Source organism: Pteropus alecto, unplaced genomic scaffold (genome assembly GCF_000325575.1).
Source record: "Pteropus alecto unplaced genomic scaffold, ASM32557v1 scaffold131, whole genome shotgun sequence".
In the NCBI taxonomy this organism is placed as follows: domain Eukaryota; kingdom Metazoa; phylum Chordata; class Mammalia; order Chiroptera; family Pteropodidae; genus Pteropus; species Pteropus alecto.
In genome coordinates this window covers 25,177,252-25,200,166 of record NW_006434709.1, presented here as the reverse complement: position 1 = coordinate 25,200,166, position 22,915 = coordinate 25,177,252, and the positions used below count along the sequence as shown (strand labels likewise).

General features: G+C 35.7%; 2 protein-coding genes and 1 pseudogene across 4 annotated transcripts in view; 1 reads left to right on the top strand and 2 right to left on the bottom strand.

Moving 5' to 3' along the window:
• ARHGEF33 (Rho guanine nucleotide exchange factor 33) overlaps positions 1-5,362 on the top strand; it is a 43,471-nt gene extending 38,109 nt beyond the window's left edge. The window contains exon 17 of the mRNA XM_015587499.2: positions 4,603-5,362. Coding sequence (XP_015442985.1) covers positions 4,603-4,732 — 130 coding nt within the window. The 3' untranslated portion in view covers positions 4,733-5,362. The remainder of the gene's footprint in view (positions 1-4,602) is intronic.
• A 4,077-nt stretch (positions 5,363-9,439) lies between these two features.
• LOC112478034 lies at positions 9,440-9,558 on the bottom strand (annotated as a pseudogene).
• A 526-nt stretch (positions 9,559-10,084) lies between these two features.
• Positions 10,085-22,915, bottom strand: part of SOS1 (SOS Ras/Rac guanine nucleotide exchange factor 1) — a 118,066-nt gene continuing 105,235 nt past the window's right edge. For 2 of the 3 annotated variants that reach the window (XM_015587582.2, XM_006909653.3), the window contains 3 exons: positions 17,707-17,751; positions 15,911-16,029; positions 10,085-14,977 (listed from right to left, as the gene is read on the bottom strand). In XM_015587582.2, coding sequence (XP_015443068.1) covers positions 14,486-14,977; positions 15,911-16,029; positions 17,707-17,751 — 656 coding nt within the window. In that variant the 3' untranslated portion in view covers positions 10,085-14,485. The remainder of the gene's footprint in view (positions 14,978-15,910; positions 16,030-17,706; positions 17,752-22,915) is intronic. The other variant, XM_015587583.2, reaches the window with a different exon arrangement.

The following is a 22,915-nucleotide window of genomic DNA, read 5'->3' as shown; positions in this document are numbered from 1 at the left end:
TTGTGTGGACTCTCCAAATTAATGTTGGTTAATTGCTTCCAGTCCTCTTGCAGCTTTTTGGGATCCTTCTTAGAGAGTCAAGTGGATCCCCTTAGTCCTCTTATCTTTTTTCATAGATCAGTCCCTCCTGCATCAATCACATGTATTTAAAATCTGAAGTGTGATGTGGATGGCCACACAGATGGCTATTCCCACTGACAAACTTTCCTGGCTTTTTATACCTGGTGTAAGACTGTGAGCACCATCAAGTGATGCTTGCTTATCACCTTGTGTCCAGGGTGCCGTGGTGGGCGCCTTGAGGACTTGGCATGGGATCAAGAAGCAGCTCGAATAACTTTTCTTGAGCATTTTCCTCCAAAAACCATGGAAAGTTTGCTTCATTATGCTAAGGTAAAGAAGGGCAGGGAGGCCCCAGCATAGCACAGAAAGGTCAGTGGCTCTTCACTTAAGTGAGAACATACTGTTCTTTTCATTAATTAAGTATTCTTTCTTATATGTATGTACTTTGTGAGACACTTGTATAGGAATCGTGAATGGCATAGTCCTAGCTATTACGTAGCAACTTTATGTATGTTATGGGAGACTCCAAAGTCAGGAATGTGGGCAGGTACAGGGAGGAACCGGAAAGAGACATTCAGCTCATTTACCTCCCATGTCGTTGGGAGGTCAGGCTGGCAGCAAGCCCTGTGACTTTAAGAAGTGGTTAATCCTTGGTACTGAAACCATGCCAGAGCCTGGCCTCAGAGGTCCAAAATGGACTAGTGCCTGTGTCACATCTGGGGCTCACTGCCTGCCTACCCCACAGCCCTCTGGAGGCTCATTCCTGTCTACACTGACACACTTTTTGTATCCATAGGGGCTTGTTTGGCTGGTGGCCCCACACACCCAGAATGCTGCTTCGGGATGAAGCTAGGCATGGAGCCAGATGCAACAGAAAACCTGAGAAAGGGTTCTCTTCCCTCTGAGGCTGGGAGGGCCGAATGCTCATACCCACAAGGATTCAAAAGGGAGAGTCAAGTTGACATTAAAAAAAAAAAAAATCCTGAAAAATACCCAAGATGTTTGGGGTGATGACACTCTGATTGTTTTGATCTCAGACACATTTGTCCTGGGTAGATACCAGGTCAAATGTCTCTGAAAGCTGCTGCCTAGAATCGATCAGAATAAAGACATATCTTAAAGTTTGAAAATGTTAAGTGACTTTAAAAAATTTTAATGAGAATTTTTAGAACCCAGGAATAGACCTAATGTGGTAGGCTGATGCTGGACTGAATCCTTCTATCCCCCTGTCTTTGAGCAGGATGGAAGGCAAACTATTCCATTCTAGAAGGATCTAGATGGAGGCTGTCAAAGACTTAAATGTAAAGTATTCTGAAGTCTAAGGCAAATGCTACTTCATCTTTATATATAAATCTTACACTTAGGTTAATTAATATTCTTGGTCGGGGGTGTGTGGCATAGGGGAAGAGGATTTTGTAAGACAGTTTAGGGGTAGGGAATGTAAATGCTCTCCCTTTTTATCCTCAAATTTGGGGGGACTCCAAGATAAAGAATATGGCTTCCAAATGATTAATTGTACTTCCTCACCCATTCTCTTCCTCTAGCCCTTTATAACTTACATACCTCAGAATGTCTCCTTCCCTCCACCAATCATATCAAGATCTATTTTCTTAATCACACACACGGAGTACTTCTGCAGGGTCCCATAAAATTGAATGTCAGTGAATCCTCTTCTTTTGGTGTCTTATCAGCTGTTTTTGCATATGTCAAGCCTTGCCTGTGGAACAGAGCAAGTAATAGAAAGCAGGACTACTTAAGAATCAATTGATAATTTTACCCTCACCTTCTTCTTTACATCCTAAAGTGTATCTCAAAACCTTTCCCCATTCTTACTTACTTTGGGATTCTTTCTCATTTCCCCTTTCATTTCCCTATGTAACTTTATGATTGAAGGAGATGGTTGAAGGGATAACATTTTAGATTACTCAAACCTGATTACAAATGTAGGTCAGAGGGTTCTGTGGCACTGGATTCCACTCCTCCTCCCTTCCCCAGCTCCAAACAGACTTTCAAGTTTATTTGTAGCAAATCTATACTTGTATGACCGGCCCAACTTGTTATTTTCTTCGTCTCTGTCAATCCAGTAGAAGGAAAGTTAGTAACAGGTCTGTTCTCTTTCCATCATATACTTGGATGGCTATGTGTCAGAATACACTGGCAGCATGGTACTCTTACCCAGTAAGTGTTTGCCTGCCTGTCCCTTTAGCATCTGCTCAGATCTGCCCTGCAGTTAGCCACAATGTCCCCAGGAGCTCAAAAGCCATTTCTATTTTATAGAGAAAGAGAATAAAAGCAAATACTCTGGCTCTTTCGCCTAGATTCTGTGAGTGATTTCCTAGTAACTTAGGTATATGTTACTTCAGAGCCTAACAGCCACACCTTTGGAAGAGTCCAAGTGTCAAAGTGGCCATATATCATGTAAGCATATAAAGAGGTCAGTTAAAAATTACCTTTTGAAGGATGAAAATGAGCTTTTAGTCATGGCTGTAGTGGATACTGGAATTTGAAAAGGATTAGCAAGATAGCCATTAGTTAATTAATAGTTAATATCAAACATAGAGAAATTCACACACCTGGAGACACAGAAGTTTGTTTATGAGAAGAGCAGTTAAAAAAGAAAAAAACTAAGCTGAGTTTATGGACTTTGAAAACTAGACAGGGCGATTTTGGCATTTGTTTCAGAAATGGGAACGCAACTGGTGAAGATTTCTGTGGTCCTTGGGGCTGGTGGTGACATCAAAGCTTTCCCATTTCCAGGTAAACACTAAACAGTTGCATGTTGGAACCATCAAAGTATAACATGTGTCTTGGAGAGATCAGATGTAGCTTAGAGGGGAAAGAAATGTGAGGTGAAGATTTTCAGTTCGGACTGATGACTCTGATGAGAAACTGCCATGTGGGGGAACAATTCAGAAGAAACACCAGCCACATTCAAATCTTGCTTCCTACTTCCACCCGCCCCCTAGATGGGTGTTCCTAGTCTTCTGGATAAGAGACGATATGGAGAAAGAATGAAACGGTCAAAAATATATGTCCTTAACATTTTGGGCACAACAGTACCTATCAGGGACGATTTGAATTGGAGGTAGATGAGAGTTCTGGGATTTGGGGAAAGGCCTGGAGTTCAGGGTGGGTGTGTGGGGGCTGTTTCAAGGGAGAATTCCAAGGGGCTTATGGAGAGGAAGAGGACTTTCACCCACTCAGACCTCATCTTACCTGATGAGTACCCAGATATACTGGGCTTGAGAGAGAGAACAGTTTTTTCTTCTATGCGCTAGAACGTAGTAGAAAAGTGCTCCTTATGGACCCAAAGTAGAAAGTAGGCTGGGCGGCTATGGCTTCATCTGTGATACCAAATATCAGGGGGAAAAGTAAAAAAAAAAAAAAAAAATCTGGTCAGTCATCAGGTTTCCAGACATTAGCACTTTAGTCTTTGTGTAGATCCAACTTCTTTCCTTGCATAATGTAAAGGAATGTTTGAATTCTCCCCCAATTAATTCTGTAAATGACAGAGTCATAATTAACTTATTTAATAACCACAGTGAGGACTCAGCATACCAATGACAGTGAAAGAACTTAGCCTTCTCTTGCGGATGGCGGAAGCGTGCCCGACTCTGCCTCCGCTTACAGAGAACATGCTCAGTTGTATAGGAGCTTTGGACAAAGAACTTCATGTCTAACATCGCTTTCATACATCTTGCATGAGGTCTTTTGATATTGGTTCTTAGTCACGGGGCTAGTTTTACCCATTCTAGCTCAGAGTTTAAGCTAGTCAAAGGGCCCCAGCCTAGTGCATCAGAGGTTATTTCCAGAAAGCCTCCTCCCTCCAGGGACTTCTGACATGAACAAACTGGAGAAGGTGCAGAGCTGGAATGGATTACCGTACCGGCTTAACCAAGATAAAGGAAGAATGCGCCCTGGACTGGGGACTGAATTGGACTGATTTGAGTTATTGACTATTGATTGGGCTTGGTCTCCTTTGTGGTGGTTGAGATTATAGAATTTCCTCAATTCGATTATTGTACTGATTTCTGCATTCTACAAAATGTAGCATATCTGTGTGGTTGGTTTCAATAAATCTTTCATTTAAAAATGAAAACAAGCAAAAGTTAGAGTTTGTAATGTAATGCCCAAATTCAGTAAAGGCCCTTGGTAACCTTGGTTGAGAACAATGAATTCCATCCATTTTAATTTAAAGAGCATTGGTAATTTGTGAAGTAGTTATTTGGTTGAATCAAAAATAGGATATCTTGAATTTTCTGAGCTTGTATTCATTCCCTTTTTACAGTGTAATCACACAATATCTTACACTGACATACACAGTTATTACAATTGTCCCCATAAAGCATTAGAAAGATATTCTTTTTATGTTTGCTGCAAATCTTAGTTACACATGTTCTGAATCTTGAAATTCAGGGGATGTAAAAATTATTCCAGATCTAGGAGGTAACTGTTTTACAAATGCAAAACGATTTGGATAAAATATTTGAAAACAATTAAAACCAAATCAACCTGTACTTTATCTGTGTGCTGAGATTTTAGGTCCAGTGGATCAGAATACAGGGAAAAAAGTAATGAGAATCCCTCAATGGATCCTTCACCCACCAAACAAGATTTCTTCAGAAACCGACTTGCTCTTGCAAATGACCTTGACCAAGGAACAGCTGTGTAAAACATATTTAAAGTTGTATTGTCAAGTGGTAAGATGAGGATAAAAAGCTTGTATATATCTGTGTAGGAATATATATACATATATATATATATATATATTGATGTATAAATCCCTGAGGAAAACTAATATAAACACTTAAATATGAAACTAGATCGATATACAAACAAGACATTGAAGAGATGAAGATTAGTTTATGGTTGAGAGAGCTGGCTTTTTGATCCTCAGCATTGGAGAAAAGGAAAATGGAAGACTTCTCACAATATTAACAGAAAAACACAAATTTGGAGGAAAATAAACATTTGTAAGAACATAAACTTCCACCTTGAAGTCATTTTCCCAGTATAACATTGAGCATGTTCATATTTAACATGGATATTAATTTTTGCTTCCAAGTCATTTAGCTTATAATTCATCCCAGTGTTCTTAGACTAATATACACTATGTTAGGGGCCAGTTCTGTCTTGCCATATGTCTTCTAAAACCTCCAAGGCAATACCTAAAGTCCCTTTAAGGCAAAGAATCAATTAAAAGAATTGTATTTTACATGTTGCAAATCTTGAGTTGTGGAGAATTTGTGCTTAAACCATGATACAGAAGGTTCAAAGCTTAAAACTACATTGATCTCCAAACAGACAGAGAACCTCAAGAGCAGTATTTCTTTTGTTCTATGGTTATGAAAACCAGTACAGGGAACAGTAATTTCTTTAGAAACCGGGAGGCCAAAGAAACATTTTTCCTTATGTGGGTTGGGCTGCAGGTAACAGTCCAGAGTCTACATGTTTTACTGAGCACTCAGGATTCAGAGATCCACTAGTGATCCTGAGTGTCACAGACACTCATGACCAGATAGACTGGGGGAAAAAGCACCGATTTAGCCACATCCTCTCAAAAGACTTTCTTCAGTCTAGAAAGAAGGTGGCTACAACATTAGTGCTTTAGTAGTTCAGCCATAATGGTTGCTACAAACACCAGGTTGGAATGAAAATGTAGGACTGGCAGTACCTTATTCTGTTTTCTAGAAGTAAGTTGTAAAGAAACAAAGTTCTTATAGTGCAGACAGAAGAATCATTGCAATGAGGCTTGCCTGATGATGGGGTAATAAAATGTGCTCTATTTCTACATGGATATGTCCAAGATGGTTGACATCCTTGACATATCACAAACATCAGAATCATAACAAAAAAATTAGGTTTAAACAATTTATCTCTATCCCTTGGCAGTTATTTATAATAAATTTGGGGCATTTGGTTACTGTTCCTTCAAAATCTTGGCACCCAAACTAATTATTCCAGAGACCTTTCCTCTAATAATGCAGTGTTTGATAAAATAGAGGAAGTTTCGCTTCTAAGTGAAAAACTTACAGGTTTTCTTCTACCTGTCTGATGACTACTTAAGAACTCATCCATCAGCATTTTGGACAATAGGTAGTCAGAAACACTTAAAAGATTGCCGCCAAGTTTTTGAAGTTTTCAATATTTAAGTCAAGCTTTTCATTTTCCTGAAATTAATGAACTCCTTTGAAATTAGATTTCTTTTTATTAAATGGCCAAAGAAGTTTTGGGGGCATTGCTTGATGGAGACCTGTATTTTAAGGGAAAAAATAGAAATTGATGTATGACACTAGACCTAAGTTTTAATCATTATAAGAACCTAAGGATGTGATTTAGGCAATACTGAAAATATTGTTTTGGGAAACTATCAGACATTCAAAGTACTCAAGATTTTTGTACTTAAACCAAATAACCTGTTTCTCAAAATTTATTGTTTTTGAAAAGCTTAGTGTATAATCTTTGATAATCATCTAAATTTGTGTCTTATCTATAGAGATTCTTATTCCTTCTTCTTGCCTCATTCCCTTCAGAGATAGCAGCATTAAATGCTCTTAATTCTCAGAAGGAAAACTGACTGTGTTGTGTTTCCCATATGTATAAACCTATTCATCTAAAGATAGATAGTGGGGTCTATGGTAAAAGGCTGTGGCTGGGTACCATCTCTGTTTCTATCTATATGGGTTGTTTCCATTTAGCACTAGAATGCATCCCCTCTTCCATTATCACATATTACTTTTCAACTGGGGCAACTTCTTCAGCATACAAACATTCTCTTATTTCTTTCTTTTTTTTTTTTTTTTTAAGCAAAAGAAATCTTGACTGTTCTGGCTATGCCTCAGTTCTGTGCTTTCTTTTATAGTAACACTTGACAGAGGAAACTGCTCCAGTTCCTCTTCTCCCATTCTTTGTTAAACTCACTAGGTCTATACTACTCTACTGGACTACTTGTCAAGATCATCCTTGACTTTCGCCTTGCCAAACAAATGATCCATTCTCACTCATCTTACTCTTCCTATCAAATATCATTTGACATGCTGACCGCTTCCTCCTTCTGAAGTAATTTCTTTACTAGACCCCAAGGACACAACATACTCTTGGTTTTCATCTTCCTTCATTGGCAGTTCCTTCTTAGTCTATTGGCTGGTTCCTCCTTTCTTCTCCTTCTCTTAATGTTGGAGTGTCCGAGGGATCTCCTTTGCTTAGATCTTTTCTTTTTTCAGTCTATTGGCTTTAAAATATGATCTTTATGACAGTGATTCACAATTTTATATCTTCAGCTCACAAGTCTCTCCTGAACTCCAGACTTACATCTCCAGCTGCCTTCTCGGGCTGTCTGATATAGTTATTGAACTTAACATGTCTACGCATTTTCCCCACCTTAATAGTAACTTTGTCCTTCCAAGCCCCAAAACCTTGAAGTTACATTTGACAGTTCTGACACCCCACATATAGTCTATAAGCAAATTGGCTGTCTTCCAAACATATCCAGACTCTGACCTTTTCTCGCCACCTCCACTGCTGTCACACTGGCCACGCGGCCTTCTATTGGGCTAGGCTCTTTATTCTCACTCTTAACCCATAATTATTCTCAACATGGCAGCCAGAGTGACCCTGTTAAAATGTAAATCAGATCATGTGACTCCTATGGGTTCTGTTTCTCTCAGACCGAAGCCAAAGCCATTACAAGTGATCTGGAACCCATTAAACCTCTGATGGCATCTCCTTTTCTACCCATATTCATTCCTCCAGTAGCCTTGCTATTTTTCGGATATACAAGTATGCTCTGCCTTTGGGTTTTTGAATTAGCTGTTCTCTGTGACTTGACCTATTCTTTCCCCAGATCCTTGCATGTCTCATTCCTTTACCTCATTCAAGTTTTTAAATCATCTGTCACCTTCTCCATGAGTCTGACTCTGACCATCACATTTAAATTTCACCTCCCCTGTCCGGGAAATTCTTAGGCACCTTGTCCTTGTTCATAGCGTTTACAATATTCTAATGTATACTATACCTATTTATTATTACCTGTTGTATATATCTCATTACATTATTAATCCCATGATGCTATGGATTTTTGTCTGTTTTGTTCATTGTTATAGTCCTAACATCAGAACTGTACCTGGGACAATAAATACTTGTTGAAAGTTGAATAGTCAGATGGGCCCTTATCAAATGCTTATAACTAAGGTAATTCAAAACCAATTTAAGTGACTATAATAAACATTAAAAGAAGCTATAAAGAAAGTATGGGGACTTCAGGATGAACCATCAACCTCTTAAAAGACATCTAATAGCAGGCAAATTTTGAAAACATATCCCTCATAATTTTAGTTACCACTTATTAAGTAACTACTCTGTAAAAGGCATTGGGCTTTACACATATTACAGCAGGTCCTAGACTGATGTTTTGTTCAATGTTGTTTCATTATACATCGTTTCACTTAAAGTTGCAGAACCTATTGATGATACTTAGTGAGGACGTACTGTACCTTTAAATCTCACAAGTCCCAAATAGTATATTTATTAACCTTATGTATTGATGAGGAACAGAGACTCATTATTTGAATAAATTCTCCAAAGTCACACATCTAGTAAATAATAGAAACAGAATGTGAACACAGATATGTGTCATTTCAAAGTACCTGCTTGCTGTACTCCTGTAAGGTGATGATTCTTTTCTTGATAAGTCATGAAGGTAGAGAAACTAGCTTCTAAAAATGGGCTAGAGTTTTTTTCTTGCCTCTAATGACAATCAAAAGTCTTAAAATGTTAGAATGGGCATAAACTGCTTTTTTTGGAATTGTACTCTTATCAAAACTTTCCTTGCTTCTCGAAGTCATGTGCATCTGTCTGCGAAGAGGCAGGCTCAGTTGTGGGCTGTACCCCGGAGACTTAAAGCACCCTGAATCTGTGATGAGCTAACATGATTAAAATAAGTAGAAAAGCAAACCACCTGGCTAAAATTCAAAGGAAGTGATGTTTCAAGAGCAAATTCAGAATCAGTACTAATGTTATTTTCCTATAGCTATTCAATTGATTACCTAGAATATACTCAATAATACATACTTGGATTTCACAGTGGCCTACAAATGGAATTTATACAAATTGATTTCATGTCTTTAAACTAGGGGGAAAAAAAAACCACCAATAAATTTTAGTTTTTCCTGAAAGCAGTCCTCTGAATATCAGGAATTGAAGTTGAGTCAGTGGTCTCAATCACTAATGGCCACATGTTGGCTAAATCATCTAACTGCTGCAGGCCTCACTTGCCTAAATTTTTAAATTTTTTTTTTTTTTTAGTTGAGGCAACCCTTGTTTGACCTCACAGATTGTGAGGACCTTGTCAGCTTGAAATCCCTTATTTTTTTATTTTTTATGCCTATAGCACCTGGTCTTCCTAGGTGGGCTCCCATTCAAATACTAACCAGGCCCGACCCTGCTTAACTTCCGAGATCAGAAGGAATCGGGCTTGTTCAGGGTCGCGTGGTCGTAGACTCTAAATTTTTAAATAAAGTATCAGCTAAGGATTCATCAATTTTTACATTCTATAGTTCACCATGAATAATCTCACATTTGCATAATTCTTTACAGTGTGCAAACCATAAACTACTTTTTCATGCCAAGCCTAGAAAGAACTGCTAAATATCACTATGCTATGTTCCAGTAGGTCTCAGCAAAACAAAACTTGCCTGTGAAGGAACTATGATATCATACAACTTCTTTTATGGAATATAGATACCTCAGCTCTCTGAAACTTTATCAGGTGAAATGCAAGGTCACTAAAGTACTAATTTTCATCCCAAGGGCCTCCCACTCATTACAATGATAAGATTTGATATAGAAGGAAATACTGAACTTCTTTTATAATATTGTGATACAGGAATAAATGCCTCCAAAACAAGACCATGAAAAAGAACAAACTTTCTATATGGAAAGTATGAGCTAAAATGAAAATCACTAATGACAAAAATATTGCCCTCTAAAATAAATACATGCAAAAATAATACACTTGCAGGCTATGTAAGGCATTTTTCTTTATTATTTTTCAGTTTATCTTAGTAATGCCAGAAAAATAACAGCCATTATTTTCACTTTAAATGCAAACCAAATACTGCTGCACATAGAATACAAAGATTATCTACGAACATAGTTAGGTACAAAGGCCATATTAGATGTATAGACCACACTTTGTTTTTACATCAAAGTAAGACTGACAGAGCAATTTTTTGACAATTATTTTAGCAAATATCGTGCTACTAAACAAAGGCAAATACACATATATATACACACACAACATGTTTCAACTAAAGTTTTACATGTCACTTTGACAAAGGCTTCTTCTCTGATGGGTTTCACCAGATATTTGCACCCCAAAGACCCCTGCCCTGATCCCGCCCCCAAATGCTGACTTGAAGAAAAAAATTAGAGATGTTTTAATAAAAGGCACATTTGGCAGCTACTGAAAGTGGCATGCATCTGGCACAGGTGCGCTTTCCCTAAAGCCACACATGTGACTTCCATCTGTTATGCATCTTTGAGTGGTAGTCCAATGTGATCCACCTTTAGCTAACTTGCTTTATAATTTTGCAGCAGTTGGCTACTTAATGCACTATTTTCATTAAAGGCAAAAGGGAAATTTACTCACAGTTGACAGAAAATGCACTTTACGGTGTCAAAAATGGAAAATAAGGCATGAAATTTACAAAACAAGTTACAAGTGCTTTTGTTGTTTAGATTTATCATATAGACTTCATGCTTTTCTTAACTAGAGCTTAAAATATTTTATTGGCTCACGTATAAGGGATTATGAAATGATTTTCAAAGTTAGTAATGAGATGTTTCAAAAGAAAAATACTGAATAAACTAAGTCATCACTTTCCCTTATAATTTTACTGCATAATTCTTTCAGCCAAACTGGTTTTAACCTTGTGATGTTTATTTTACTGGTAAAGATTAATGTGCAATACAACACGACCTGCACTTGTATAACAAACAATATAGGTTAAAAGAATAAGTGACCTACCCATAGCAGCAGAATACCAAGAAATAAATGGTTAAATCTTGTTTCTTTCTAAACCTGGAGGAAAAAAAAAAAAAAAAAGGTCTTTCTCAATATGTACAACACTAATAAATTGGGACACTCTTCTCTCCACATCCATTATTGGTTTGCTGAGCCACTTAAAACTGAATTTAAGCGGTCATTAAAAGAAACTATTAAATACATGACTAAAGTAAGCTAAACTTGAAGAGCATGATGATAGATACCAACTCATTTTAGGCTTGGGTAATTTTTGATTTATGAAAAAACCCATTAAGGAAGAATTTAGAACCATGATACAGTTCCAACTGAAATAGTACATTTACTAGACTGTTCTCTTGATTGTAATATAATTAACATGGCGTGCTCTTTGCTAAATTTGGATTCAGTAAAACATTCTTGAGTTGGGAGCCTAGTAACCTATTAACCACATAATTTGATACCCAACAACCTTTAATTAAGGAAACTTTTCATGTTTGTATATTTCTTGATAATTTGTACTCTTAAAATACATTGGAGAATTTGGAAGAGTAAATAACTTGTTCTTCAATAAATTTAGAAACATGTTTATCTGTTCCTGCTTTTAAGTGCTTAGAACAAAAGACTCCCATTCTATTATATTAGTTTTCAACTCACTTAAGTAAATTCGACCTAGAAATATTTTGTGTGATCTAAAGATAATAAAACATCTAGGAACATTTATTTCTAAAAGAAATGTTCCATATTTTGGAATCTGGTTTAGAAAAAGTCATGCTGCACTGACTGTGTTGTCCCAGATTCAAAAGCAGAATTTTGTGGTGATGCATTTATCTTCTCAGCCACTTCTTGTCCCTGATTAAGTATACTTTACACACTACAAAGGATAAATTTGTCAGCTAGTTAATGTTACACATGTGAAGGCAAGGATAGTTTTTTTCACCTCCATTTAAGGGCACCCAATTGGAATTTTTCTAATTAGTTACCACTTCATAAAGTATTTTTACCCAGATGTCACACTTCAAAATAAAAATATCCTCTATCCACAATGCATACCAAGCTGATGCACAGTGAAGTGGTCTCCTAGAACCACCAGGGTAGAAGAATGGTTCCCTTTGTGGAGAAATATGATTAGAATGCCAAATCTTGAGTTTTTCCTTTTTATACGATCAGGCAGGTTGAAAACCCTTATTGAAGGCGAACACACTGGCCAGAGAGATATTGAATGGGCTCCAATGTGACTTTTCTCAGGTTCTCATTTGGAGTGGGAATGGGGTTATTAAAAAGAGAAGTGATCAGTAAGACATTTAAAGGGAAATCCTAGGGACAATGAAGCTGGTCTAATAAAAAGGCATGGGAGATTCTGGAATGTGTATTATGATTACTTATAGCAGCACTAGTAAGTAGGCTTAGATTAATACTTATTGAATGAATGGTCTTATGGACACTTTGCATACAAGGGTGGATTTGAAATTAATTTTTTTGGGAGACTTTTAAAAGGAGACATTTTACAAAGAGAAAAATGGCTATCATAATAGGTAGGAATAGTACAGATATTAAAGATTCAACTCTAACAAATAAATAAGGTTATGATAGGATGGACTGCTTAATGATGATGCAATCAACATTCTGGTCTTAAAGGACTATACATTGTACTATTTAATGTACATTTAATGCTCTAATAAATGTTACAGGAAATTAATAAAGTATTAGGTTACCATGATGTAGCACTTCTAATGTTTCTAATGACATGGTTAACAGAAATGTTGAAATGTTGCTTCATTATTGGGAGGACACATGCACATATTGATGAACTGATGACTCCCTAAAGATGGAATACTGCACAATTCAGACATTATAGTGGAGATTAATAAAATATTTTGTCTTCAACAAGTTGCATGCATTTCAGTCACAGTATCTGTTAGACTCAGAAGGTCAGTACATAGGCTTAATGAATAATCCATATGATATTAATGATGTAGGTAGATGTTCTATTACGAATAGTTTTGATAGAGCAAAGACCTCAAGCAAGGTAGAATGTTTAATATAAACTTTAACAAGCTGTGTACATGTTGCCTAGGAAATTAAAAACTTTCAAAGTTCTGCTTAAAAGATACCCATCCTAATTTAACCGAATATTTTCCTACATGCCAAACTGCAACTTTAGGTCATTCTTTAAGATGAATACATACATCCAGAACTAGAAACCAAGGCGTACCACAATACGTGCTGTTATGCTTAGTGTTTGTGTATGTGTGTGTTTCAACTGAAAGAAATAAGAATCAACCATTTTCTCCATATAATAATTTAATATATGCCAGCCAAACAAAGTATTTGTATCTTTATTCAATTAAATTAAAACAGACCTGCCAGATTTATTATATAACATTCACTATATACACATGATTTAGGCAATGCAAGGTAATTCTAGATATGCTGATTACTCAACTATTAGTAAAACATGAACGGTGTCAGTGATGGCCAGCAAGTACTAAGTGCTCCTTTTCACACTGGGTGACTACATTTCCATAGTATTGTTAGAGAGACAGCTACGAGCCATGACATGGATTACCAGTAAACTTTTATGGGGGGAGGGAGGCAAATGACAATCTAGCATAGATTAACAGTCTCCTAAATGTAAATCATATACTTGACATTTTTTAAAAAGTTCTTCTGTCATCTTAATGACACAAAAATTCTCATTTGAAGGCAACACCACTACATTTTGTTTGTATAAGGAGGGTGGGTGGGGGAAATGCTCTTAAAATTGGTATAATTATTCTTTAAAAAAAAAAGTACCTCTTTGGTGAAGCCTCGGTACCCATTCATTTCATTCAATTCACTGTAATAATCTGTAAACAAGACTGTAGTACAGTGCTGGGCCTTGGTTCCAACAAGGTCAGGTACCACAGCCTTTCCTCACAGTCCTTTGAATGATTTTCAAGAAAATATTCTAAAGTCGGTTAAGTAAAAGCAAAGGAAAACAAAAGAGGACATGAGATCCCTGTTTGAGATTTTTTAAAAAGTGCATAATATTTTGAATTACAAAAACTGTCATCATGTGGGCCTGCTGGACACTAGACTGTGTTTTCCATCCCTTTAATGATAAAGATCACTTCACAAAAACAGGACTCCAGCTCATTGGCTGGAAAATGTCCCTTTAATTGAGTTTCAGGTGCAATCAGTTGTCCAATTCTTCTAGATTAGTCTTTTCATATGCTAAATGAATATCATTTTCATTTTATCATTACATCTAGGTTAAAATTCATTGTCTTATACTGCATTTTGAAGTAGAGTCGTTAGTGTTTGGAGTTCTCATTTTAACTCCTCAGTGCTGGCACATTCAGTGCATCCATTGCCAGCAATGGATTTGGGGACAGGAAAATGTACATCCTGGTACAGAGGATCTCAGGAAGAATGGGCATTCTCCAACAGTGGTGGTCCATCTCTGTGCATGGATGGGTGTGTGTGCTCCCTTTTGTAAGTTTTTGGAGGGAGTTTAGGAATATGTTGAGAAGTGCTTTGTCGTGGAGGAACAGGTGGCCCAGCAATGGAATGAAGGTCCACTTCTTGTGTCAACGGTGGTGATGGCAGATGCCTTCTCGTGCCATGAGGAGAAGGTGTTTGAGGAGGAGGTGGCGTGAAGGGGGAAGGGCTGTTTGGGAAGAAGGCATTGCCATGATCACTTTTTTTGCCCAAAGGGGGAGGTTGGAGATGTAGTGGTGAGCTTGAGAAAACATCAGGTGTCCTCACAGGTTCTCGTGGTGGTAACAAGGGAGGGCTTTCAGGAGCGTCTGATACAGAAGTCCGGTCTGATATTGAGTATCGTGGTGAATAAGCTTTTGATGTGGGTTGCCTAGGAGGAATTGCTGGGGGGCTGTCCAAATGCTTAGACATAATCTAAGACAAATGAAAAAAATAAAACACATTTATTAATAATTTAATTTATGTAGTACCATGACTATATTAAGAATTAAGTTGGGATTTTCAAACGTGCCTTTGGAAGAACCGTAGGTGTGGATCTGATAGTTTTGCCATGTTTTAAATGGGAGGTTATGCCGATTCATTAAAAAGAAATTTTTTTTCCTCAATGTTAAATTTTTACTTTATTTACTTTTCTCAGAATTTTGTTGTTTGCTACTGTTTACCTATCACTTAATCTAAGATCGTTTCTGATTTAACATCAGTTACCTGTTAATTTTACAATATTAAACTTACTCTATTAACATTTCAGGATGTTCTGCAAAGAGTGTCTTGATTTGTCCAGGTGCTCTGCCCTCTGGACACTTTGAGACCCACTGAATCGAATTAAGAGCTGGCAAAGAAAGAAGTTTAAATAGGTGGAAAACAGCTATTATGTGCATTTAAGATTTCTTCCAACTCAGAATTCATGACATCCCATTTAAAAGCATGTCAGATTCACGATTAAGGGCTCAGATAGGTAATGTTTAGCATGTATAATATACAATTTCACTTAAAGTGTGCTTTCATATAAAGCTTCAGGCCTCTTTTCCTTCTCTCTTTCTCTGTGCATGTTTTTTGAAGAACTGCTTGAGACTGTATTACTCTTATTTTACAGGTTACTTGTTTTTTCCTTGACAGTACCTATGATTTAGATTTATAAGGGTTTTGAAAATATACAAAAAAACTAACTTCAGAAGAAAACAAACTTCACTGTACGGTAAATCTATATTTAATCCTGTTTAAACTCCATTAAGCCTAAATTCTCTGAAGTGTTAACCTAATCTAGTAAGAACTAAACTAGACGCAGCAATTGAGTATAATGTAACTGTAATGATTCCAGTTTCCAGATAACAAGATTTTCTACTTTACCTTAGATGGCGACGATTCCGCTGGGGCAGATTCTGGTCGTCTTCGTGGAGGAACAGGAGGGGGGACAGGCACTTCATCAGTGCCCTTGGTTAAACTTATAGATGATACTGAAGCAGATCCTGTAGGATGTTAAATTTTTAAAAAAGTTCACAGGAATTTTATTTCATCTATTAGTCCTGAAAGGCTTAGCTGGAAACTGCTTACATTTATTAAACCAATACCCAATATTATTTCCTTTATTAAAGCAAACTGCTATAAAAGCATGCAGAAATTTTTAGCAGAATTTTCAGAAAGAAGCTGCCTAACATATACTGTTATTTTGCTTCTTGAATAAAATAATATCCCCACTGTTAATCTATAATTGAAAATTTTAATTTGGGTCTGATTCTCAGATTTCTGGGAGAGACAGCAAATTATTAAAACCTTTGTTTGGAATGGTAACTTTTGTTAAGCTTTTGTGATGGGCTTTTTTTTTCTCTGCCCTTATTAGTATAGAATTCTCCTGTCGTTACTGGATAGTCCTTGGGATTAGTTTTGATCTTAACCACTCTCCCAATGTTTCTCCCAGCAATTATCTCCAAGGATGCCAGGGAGAGAATCTAATGTCTGTGGGAAAGGCCTCTCATTTTGCTTAGATATAGGATCTCTTTACTGGGTAAGTAAAATCAGGTTCATCATATTCTAATCCAAAAATTTTAATTGTAATAGAACTATTCAAGATGTCTAAAGAAGCTCTGATAATAACAGAAATTATGCTAGAATCTAATAAACCTGATTTAAGAATAAGTTGATGAACTGGCACAAAAAGGTAAGTAATGCTTCTAACTGGAACCTATCTTACAGACATTTATGATGATGAGGGCATAATATAGGCATGTAAATAATTACACTTTAAAAGACATTATTTACATAAGTTGTTAGCTAGTTTATGAGTACTATAAAACATTTATGAAAAATACTTAAGTAATCATTCAAAATCATACTTGGCAGATTCTTTTTTTCCTTTAAGCATTGACAGTTTTTATTTTGTCAATTAAATGTTATAGCAATATAGAACTTAAAAGAGTACTTGTGTACTGATATTATTCAAATGAACAACATTTGATCACCTACCTTTTTTCTTAAGAGACTATGTAAGTTAATTTAGCTTATAACTAATATTTTCTGTTATACACATTTTTAAATCGTTTGTATAAAGAACAGCAAAAAACATTAACCTTATTAGCTTAAAGCTGATGGAATAATTTGGTGAATTGTTTACTTTAAAATTAAAAGCAAATGTCTACAGTGGAACTTCATTTTGCTTAATGGTGATGAATATTTAGGCCATATAATTTAAGTAATTGGAATTATAAGATAGTTCTAGAGTCAAATAAGTTATTTGCCTATAATCTGCACTGTTGCCAGAGTATTTTCTGGTTTAGACACTGCACGTAGCTGCCAGCATTCCCATATGCGCATGCATGCTCTTGCTTTTTTTTTTTTTAAGTTGAGCAGTAAAACATATTTAGAACTCTATAGTTGGAAAAGAGAAATGGTTAAATGTGGAAGCCACCCATACAATAATGATCTTTTAAAAGAGAAAAAAAGTTTTACAAAAAGCATGAAAAGTATATAAGTTTAAGCAAATCATTTATGATCAAAAGATAGCACAAGTGAAGGCCTCACTTCTAAGATGCTGCAAGCAAGGTACCAATGCTGTCAGGCCCAAGAAGAGTTTTAGCAGGAAAGGTTACACTTGGTTTAATTTTTAAAGCCAAAGCGAGAATTATGAGTCTTAAACCAAATATACTAACTTGGGCCATGGGACAGTGTAAGTTGGGTAAAGACGGTATCGCTGCCTGTGAAAGGAAACAAGAAAAAGTAGATTTTTTTCTTTCAATGATATATTCAACTCATTTGTAAAAATTTATGATAAAAATGTTATTTTTGTCATTCTAGTTTAAAGAATGGTACACAGTCTTTAGTAAAAGCTCATTACTACTTATTTTGAGAAAAATAAAGAACTGAGTTAATATATTGGGAATTCTGAATATTCCTTTTAGATTCACTATTTGATGTCATAATAATTAAATGAAAAGCATTCATGATAAACTAAAATATCCTATATTAGTAGAAGACTTAAAAAATGTATAAACCCAATTTGAGCAAAGAATGCAGCTGGATATAAATATGTCATGTGGTAAAGATATTTTGAAAACTCAAATTTGTGAAATAAGTAGAAAATAATATATAAATTGAAAAATAAAAGGGAATTTCTAACTAATATTATTGTTGTATACCTTTGAAAATATTCTTGACGCATATATTCTCTTCATAAAATAACTACAGCTTTGGATATTACCAAACAAGCTTGAAAATGATGTACCTATTTTCCTTCTATATTCTTGACATTGCTTTTTTTAAAAAAAATCAATAAACATTTGGTGCTTTGACCCATTTTATATAGGCAACTCACTGATAAATTTAGAATGTCTAATTTCAGCAATGTTAATTCTTTTAAGAAAAAGAAATGAAAATCATAAAAGCCAAAGCCTCAAGAGCATTAAAGGAGAAAAACTAAGACAAAAGGCTAATGTATACTGGTTTTAGGCAAATAGAATTGTTTATGTTACACTACCTCATATTACTCATAGATAACATCCAAGAGACTAAAATAATTCCTATAACACTAGACTAAGCTAATTTTTAAAAATTCAGGCCTCTCTCTCATTTTTGCATAATAGACAGTCACTCAAATAATTTAGACCATTGTTTTTTCCAGCTTCTTTGGTCGGAACAAGGATAATTTTTATGTTCCAGGTTCAGCTGGCAATACTATTAATTTGATGCTTATACAGATACAAGTGGTCTTATTTCCCAGATAGTGCCAATTTCAAATAATTGACTGATTATCTCCTTTCCATTTGTACTGATATTTATTTAGAGGTCATAGTTACTAGAGTTGCATCTAGCTAATTCTAATAAGTTATCTCTCAGACAATTAAAATTTACTTTTATACCTTGATAATAAATGAAACTGTTGCTCTGTTAATGATTCTCTTCACTACTTGGTAGGCACCTATGACATAACGGAGGTGAAGAGAGTATCCAGCTCTAGTGTTCACCTACTTCTGTATTTTCCACTTGGAAAGGAAATAAATATGCCTCCTGGAGATAAGCCTCATGAACATGGTAGTACACTTAGTACAATATAGGAATAAAATCAATGCACAAAGCTCATGACAGCTATAAACTGAAGGCTTTTAGAAAGAATAATTATACTTATGCACACACACTTGTGCACACAAGGCAGACCTGGCTTTGATCATATTTATAATCAGCACGGGCTCAGAATCATGCATTTGGTAAATTTGGGGCACTTTTCTGATTTGTCACCTTAAACTAAGTACTTGGTCTCACAGCTGGGAAAATGCTATAAAAATCCCTTTCAGAATTATACATGCTGTAATCGAAAAAAAATATACTGGAAATGCCTGTCAGCTAGATACTGAACAAATTTATTGATAATGACTTAGGGGTGAAATCTAATTAATTAAAAAGGTATTCATTTATAAAGTACAAATCCCAAACAATAGATAAATGGTCTTCAATCTTGGCCGTGCTTTAGAATCCCCTGGGAAGCTTTTAAAAAATACTGATGCCCAGGTACCAATGCCAGTCTAATTCAAGCATGGGCTAGGAATATAGATTTTTTTGATTATAGCTTCTCAGGGTATTGTAATACATAGTTAGAGTTGAAACCACTGTTGAAGATACTCTCCAATTTATAAATGAGTCATTCCTGAAACAGGAACAAGCATTTCCCTATAGAAAAAATTTATATAAATCATAGATAACTTCTTCAATTCACAAAAGCCTATTAAATGCAAATGTATTTGAGATTTGAAACTAATAATTTACAACAATCCTCTATGAAGAAAATCCTTGCATTCCAGCTTAAAATGCTTGAAATAAATACTTCCTTTCTTGGCAAAGCCTCCCCTATAAGGGGTGGAGCTAAAGCTCATTTGCAGCACACAGACCAGGTCAGACATCTGGCTCCCTGTTATGGCCAGGCAGCCTTCAAACAGGGAGATACCAAGGAGAGCACTCGATTCTCCTCTCCTTGCTATCGCAGCAGAAACGAACAGTGAGTTCGGTGGTCTTTCCCCTTTTCTTATCACTGTCACCATCACCTCAGAGGTAGACCTGGCCAGGGCAAGGTGCAGAGCCGGAAGCAGCACTAACTAGGGAGCCAATTTCCTTTCCTGTCTTCACCACAAAGCATTCCATGACTATTCTTGCCCATTCTGTTATCTTTGTGTAAATTTCTTACAGTATTTATGTCTTCACCACTCATTTAGCATTTGCTAAATAAGCACTTACACATCTCTGGCAAAGCTTACAATCTTACTGAGAGGTGAAAAATATATTACAAAGAGAATCACAGCGTTTAATAAAGGTTAAACATTTAACTATGACTTTTCTTTGTACTATGTTTTTCATCCCTCAGTAAGATTGTAAGCTTTACCAGAGAAGATGTTTAATTGCTTGGCAAGGAGTGAAATATACAACAGATACTAGCTGAATAAATTAATTACTGGCTTTATATTTTTTTATTTTTATTTTTTAAAAGTTATTGGGTTTAAAGTAAATTGTTTTTGGGAAAAAACTATAAGAAGCAAAGAAGTACTATTACAACCAATCAAACATTTTAGTCAAACTTTGCCTTTTGAAAAACATAAGCAGTGGAACTTCCTACAACTTTGTACTGAGTGGAATATGTTCAAATGACATAAAAATGTTGGCACAGCAGCTCTTACCTGCCAGGCCCTAGAAAAATAAGGAAATAGGTATTCGCTCTGGTGGCAGCACAGTGGGTAGCAAGTTGGGCATTCCGGTCACTTCCCCTCCCTGCCCTCCTACTCCCCACCCACAATACTAGCAGATCTGTTAAGCAGGATTAGGGTCGACAGCAGATGAAGACCTTTAATAATAGGCTGCTGATAAGTTTTAAGTAAAGGACTAACTAAACATATAGATTTATATTATGCTGGTTTATTTGATTTCAAAACATTATTTTCAATTTTTACTAAGAGCAAAGAGAATAGTAATAGAGGTTTTCTTTATCACAAAGAAAGAGAAATTGAGAAAACCCTCAAGGCTAAGATTATAAAGCCTAACTCCTGGAACAATCGTTCTCCACTTGTCCAGTTATTTAACTTAATATTGTTCCAGTGCCATATATGACAAAGCTCTAATCCAGAGCACTGCATTCCAAAATGATTCCTTCTTCCCTTTTGGACTAATCATTTACATATTTAGTACTAATAGCCAACATAATGTGCTTATGTCCTGTTTTTTTCACTTCTTCCACTTTTAGTTACTTCTTAGAGAAGTAAAATTCACAATTGATGGCTTTTATGTGATTTGAATAATTTATTTATATGGGAATCTTTATAATATGGATCTTAGTCATCTGCTCTAGAGGAAAAAACCCTGCAAAGAGTTAAATGGATCAGAATAAATAATGATTTTCAAGTCAGGTATTGCAAAAAGTACTGGTTTTATTTTACTACTTAATTTAGGAGGTTGGCGAGTTTGGGGCAATTAATGGCATTTTTTTTTTTTAAGCTGGTGTTTATTTGAACTTATCAAAAATATCTGATAGTGTACTATGTGCATAATATAACTCCATTACTTTCAGTAGCAGAGATGCAGTAGTTATTAAAACAACTACACTTTAGGTGGTATAAAGACAAGACAAACTGCTGGGTAACTACAAATATATAACACAGGAATAAATAAATAGGATTCTGGACAAAATCTCAAAACAAACTACCTCCAAAGAACAATTTTAAATAGAATTTGTTAAGAAGTTAGTCTGAGTTGAAAGAAACCTTAGAAATCTAGTTTGATCCCCAGAAGGCTTAGAAAAGTATTTTACATAAAATCAGAATGCTCACTAGCAGACTGGAATGACAAACCAGGATTCCTGACTCTTAGGTCAGTACTTCTCAACCTCTTCCCCGATAATAATGTCATGCTGCCTCTGAAAACTGATTCTGTTGTCAAATACTAGGGAAGAATTTGATCTGTACATTGTGCTAAGACAGCCAATGGGGAGAGCATGTGGAAGTGGTTGTGAGAGGGTTAAAGGTGATTAGATTCAAGTTTTGATTTAATAATGAATGAAAAAAGGTACTTTGTTCTTAGTAGAGCTTTAAAGCTCTATATGAAATTGATTAGAACGATGTATATATAAAAAGTAACCTCTTCGAAGGGCTAGAGCTGAGCTATAGTTTGGTAGCCACTAGCCACATATGGTTATTACACATCTGAATGTGGCTAGTCCACATTGAGAAGTGCTATGTAAAATGCATACTGGATTTTGAAGATCTAGAACAAAATGAGAATGTAATATATCTCGTTAATAAATTTTTATATTGATTTCATGTTGAAATAAAAATGTTTTACAGATACTGGGCTAAATAAAACATTAAAATTAATTTCACCTAATTTTTTTTAATGTGACTAGAGAATATTCAAAGTTATACATGTGGCTTACATTAAATTTTATTGGATAGTAGTGATCTAGAAATAAGAAAGGAATGAGCAATAGTATGCAGTCTGTGAGATTTGTATGGCTGGGCTTGAAAGCATAGATAGGGTATTAGCAGGCTTTATACATACCATCTGCTGGATGGTATAGACTGAGAAAAGTTAAACAGGCGTTTGAATTGGATAAACTGCAAAACTGTCAACTATAGAGTTTGGTGGGAAGGAAATGATGTACTGAGTAGTATTCAAATATAATAATTTTGGAGGCAGCATTTAAAGCACTGGAATGACATTACTTGCAGATTTTAGGAGTTATCTTTGTTTCCTCTGGATATGAGGAATGCATTTTAAATTCATCAATTAAAAATAAACACTCAAATGAAGTTTTAAATTACCAATTTCATCACATGCCTTTCAATAAAGTATAATATAAAGAGAGCTGTTCAAATCATTAAAATTTTT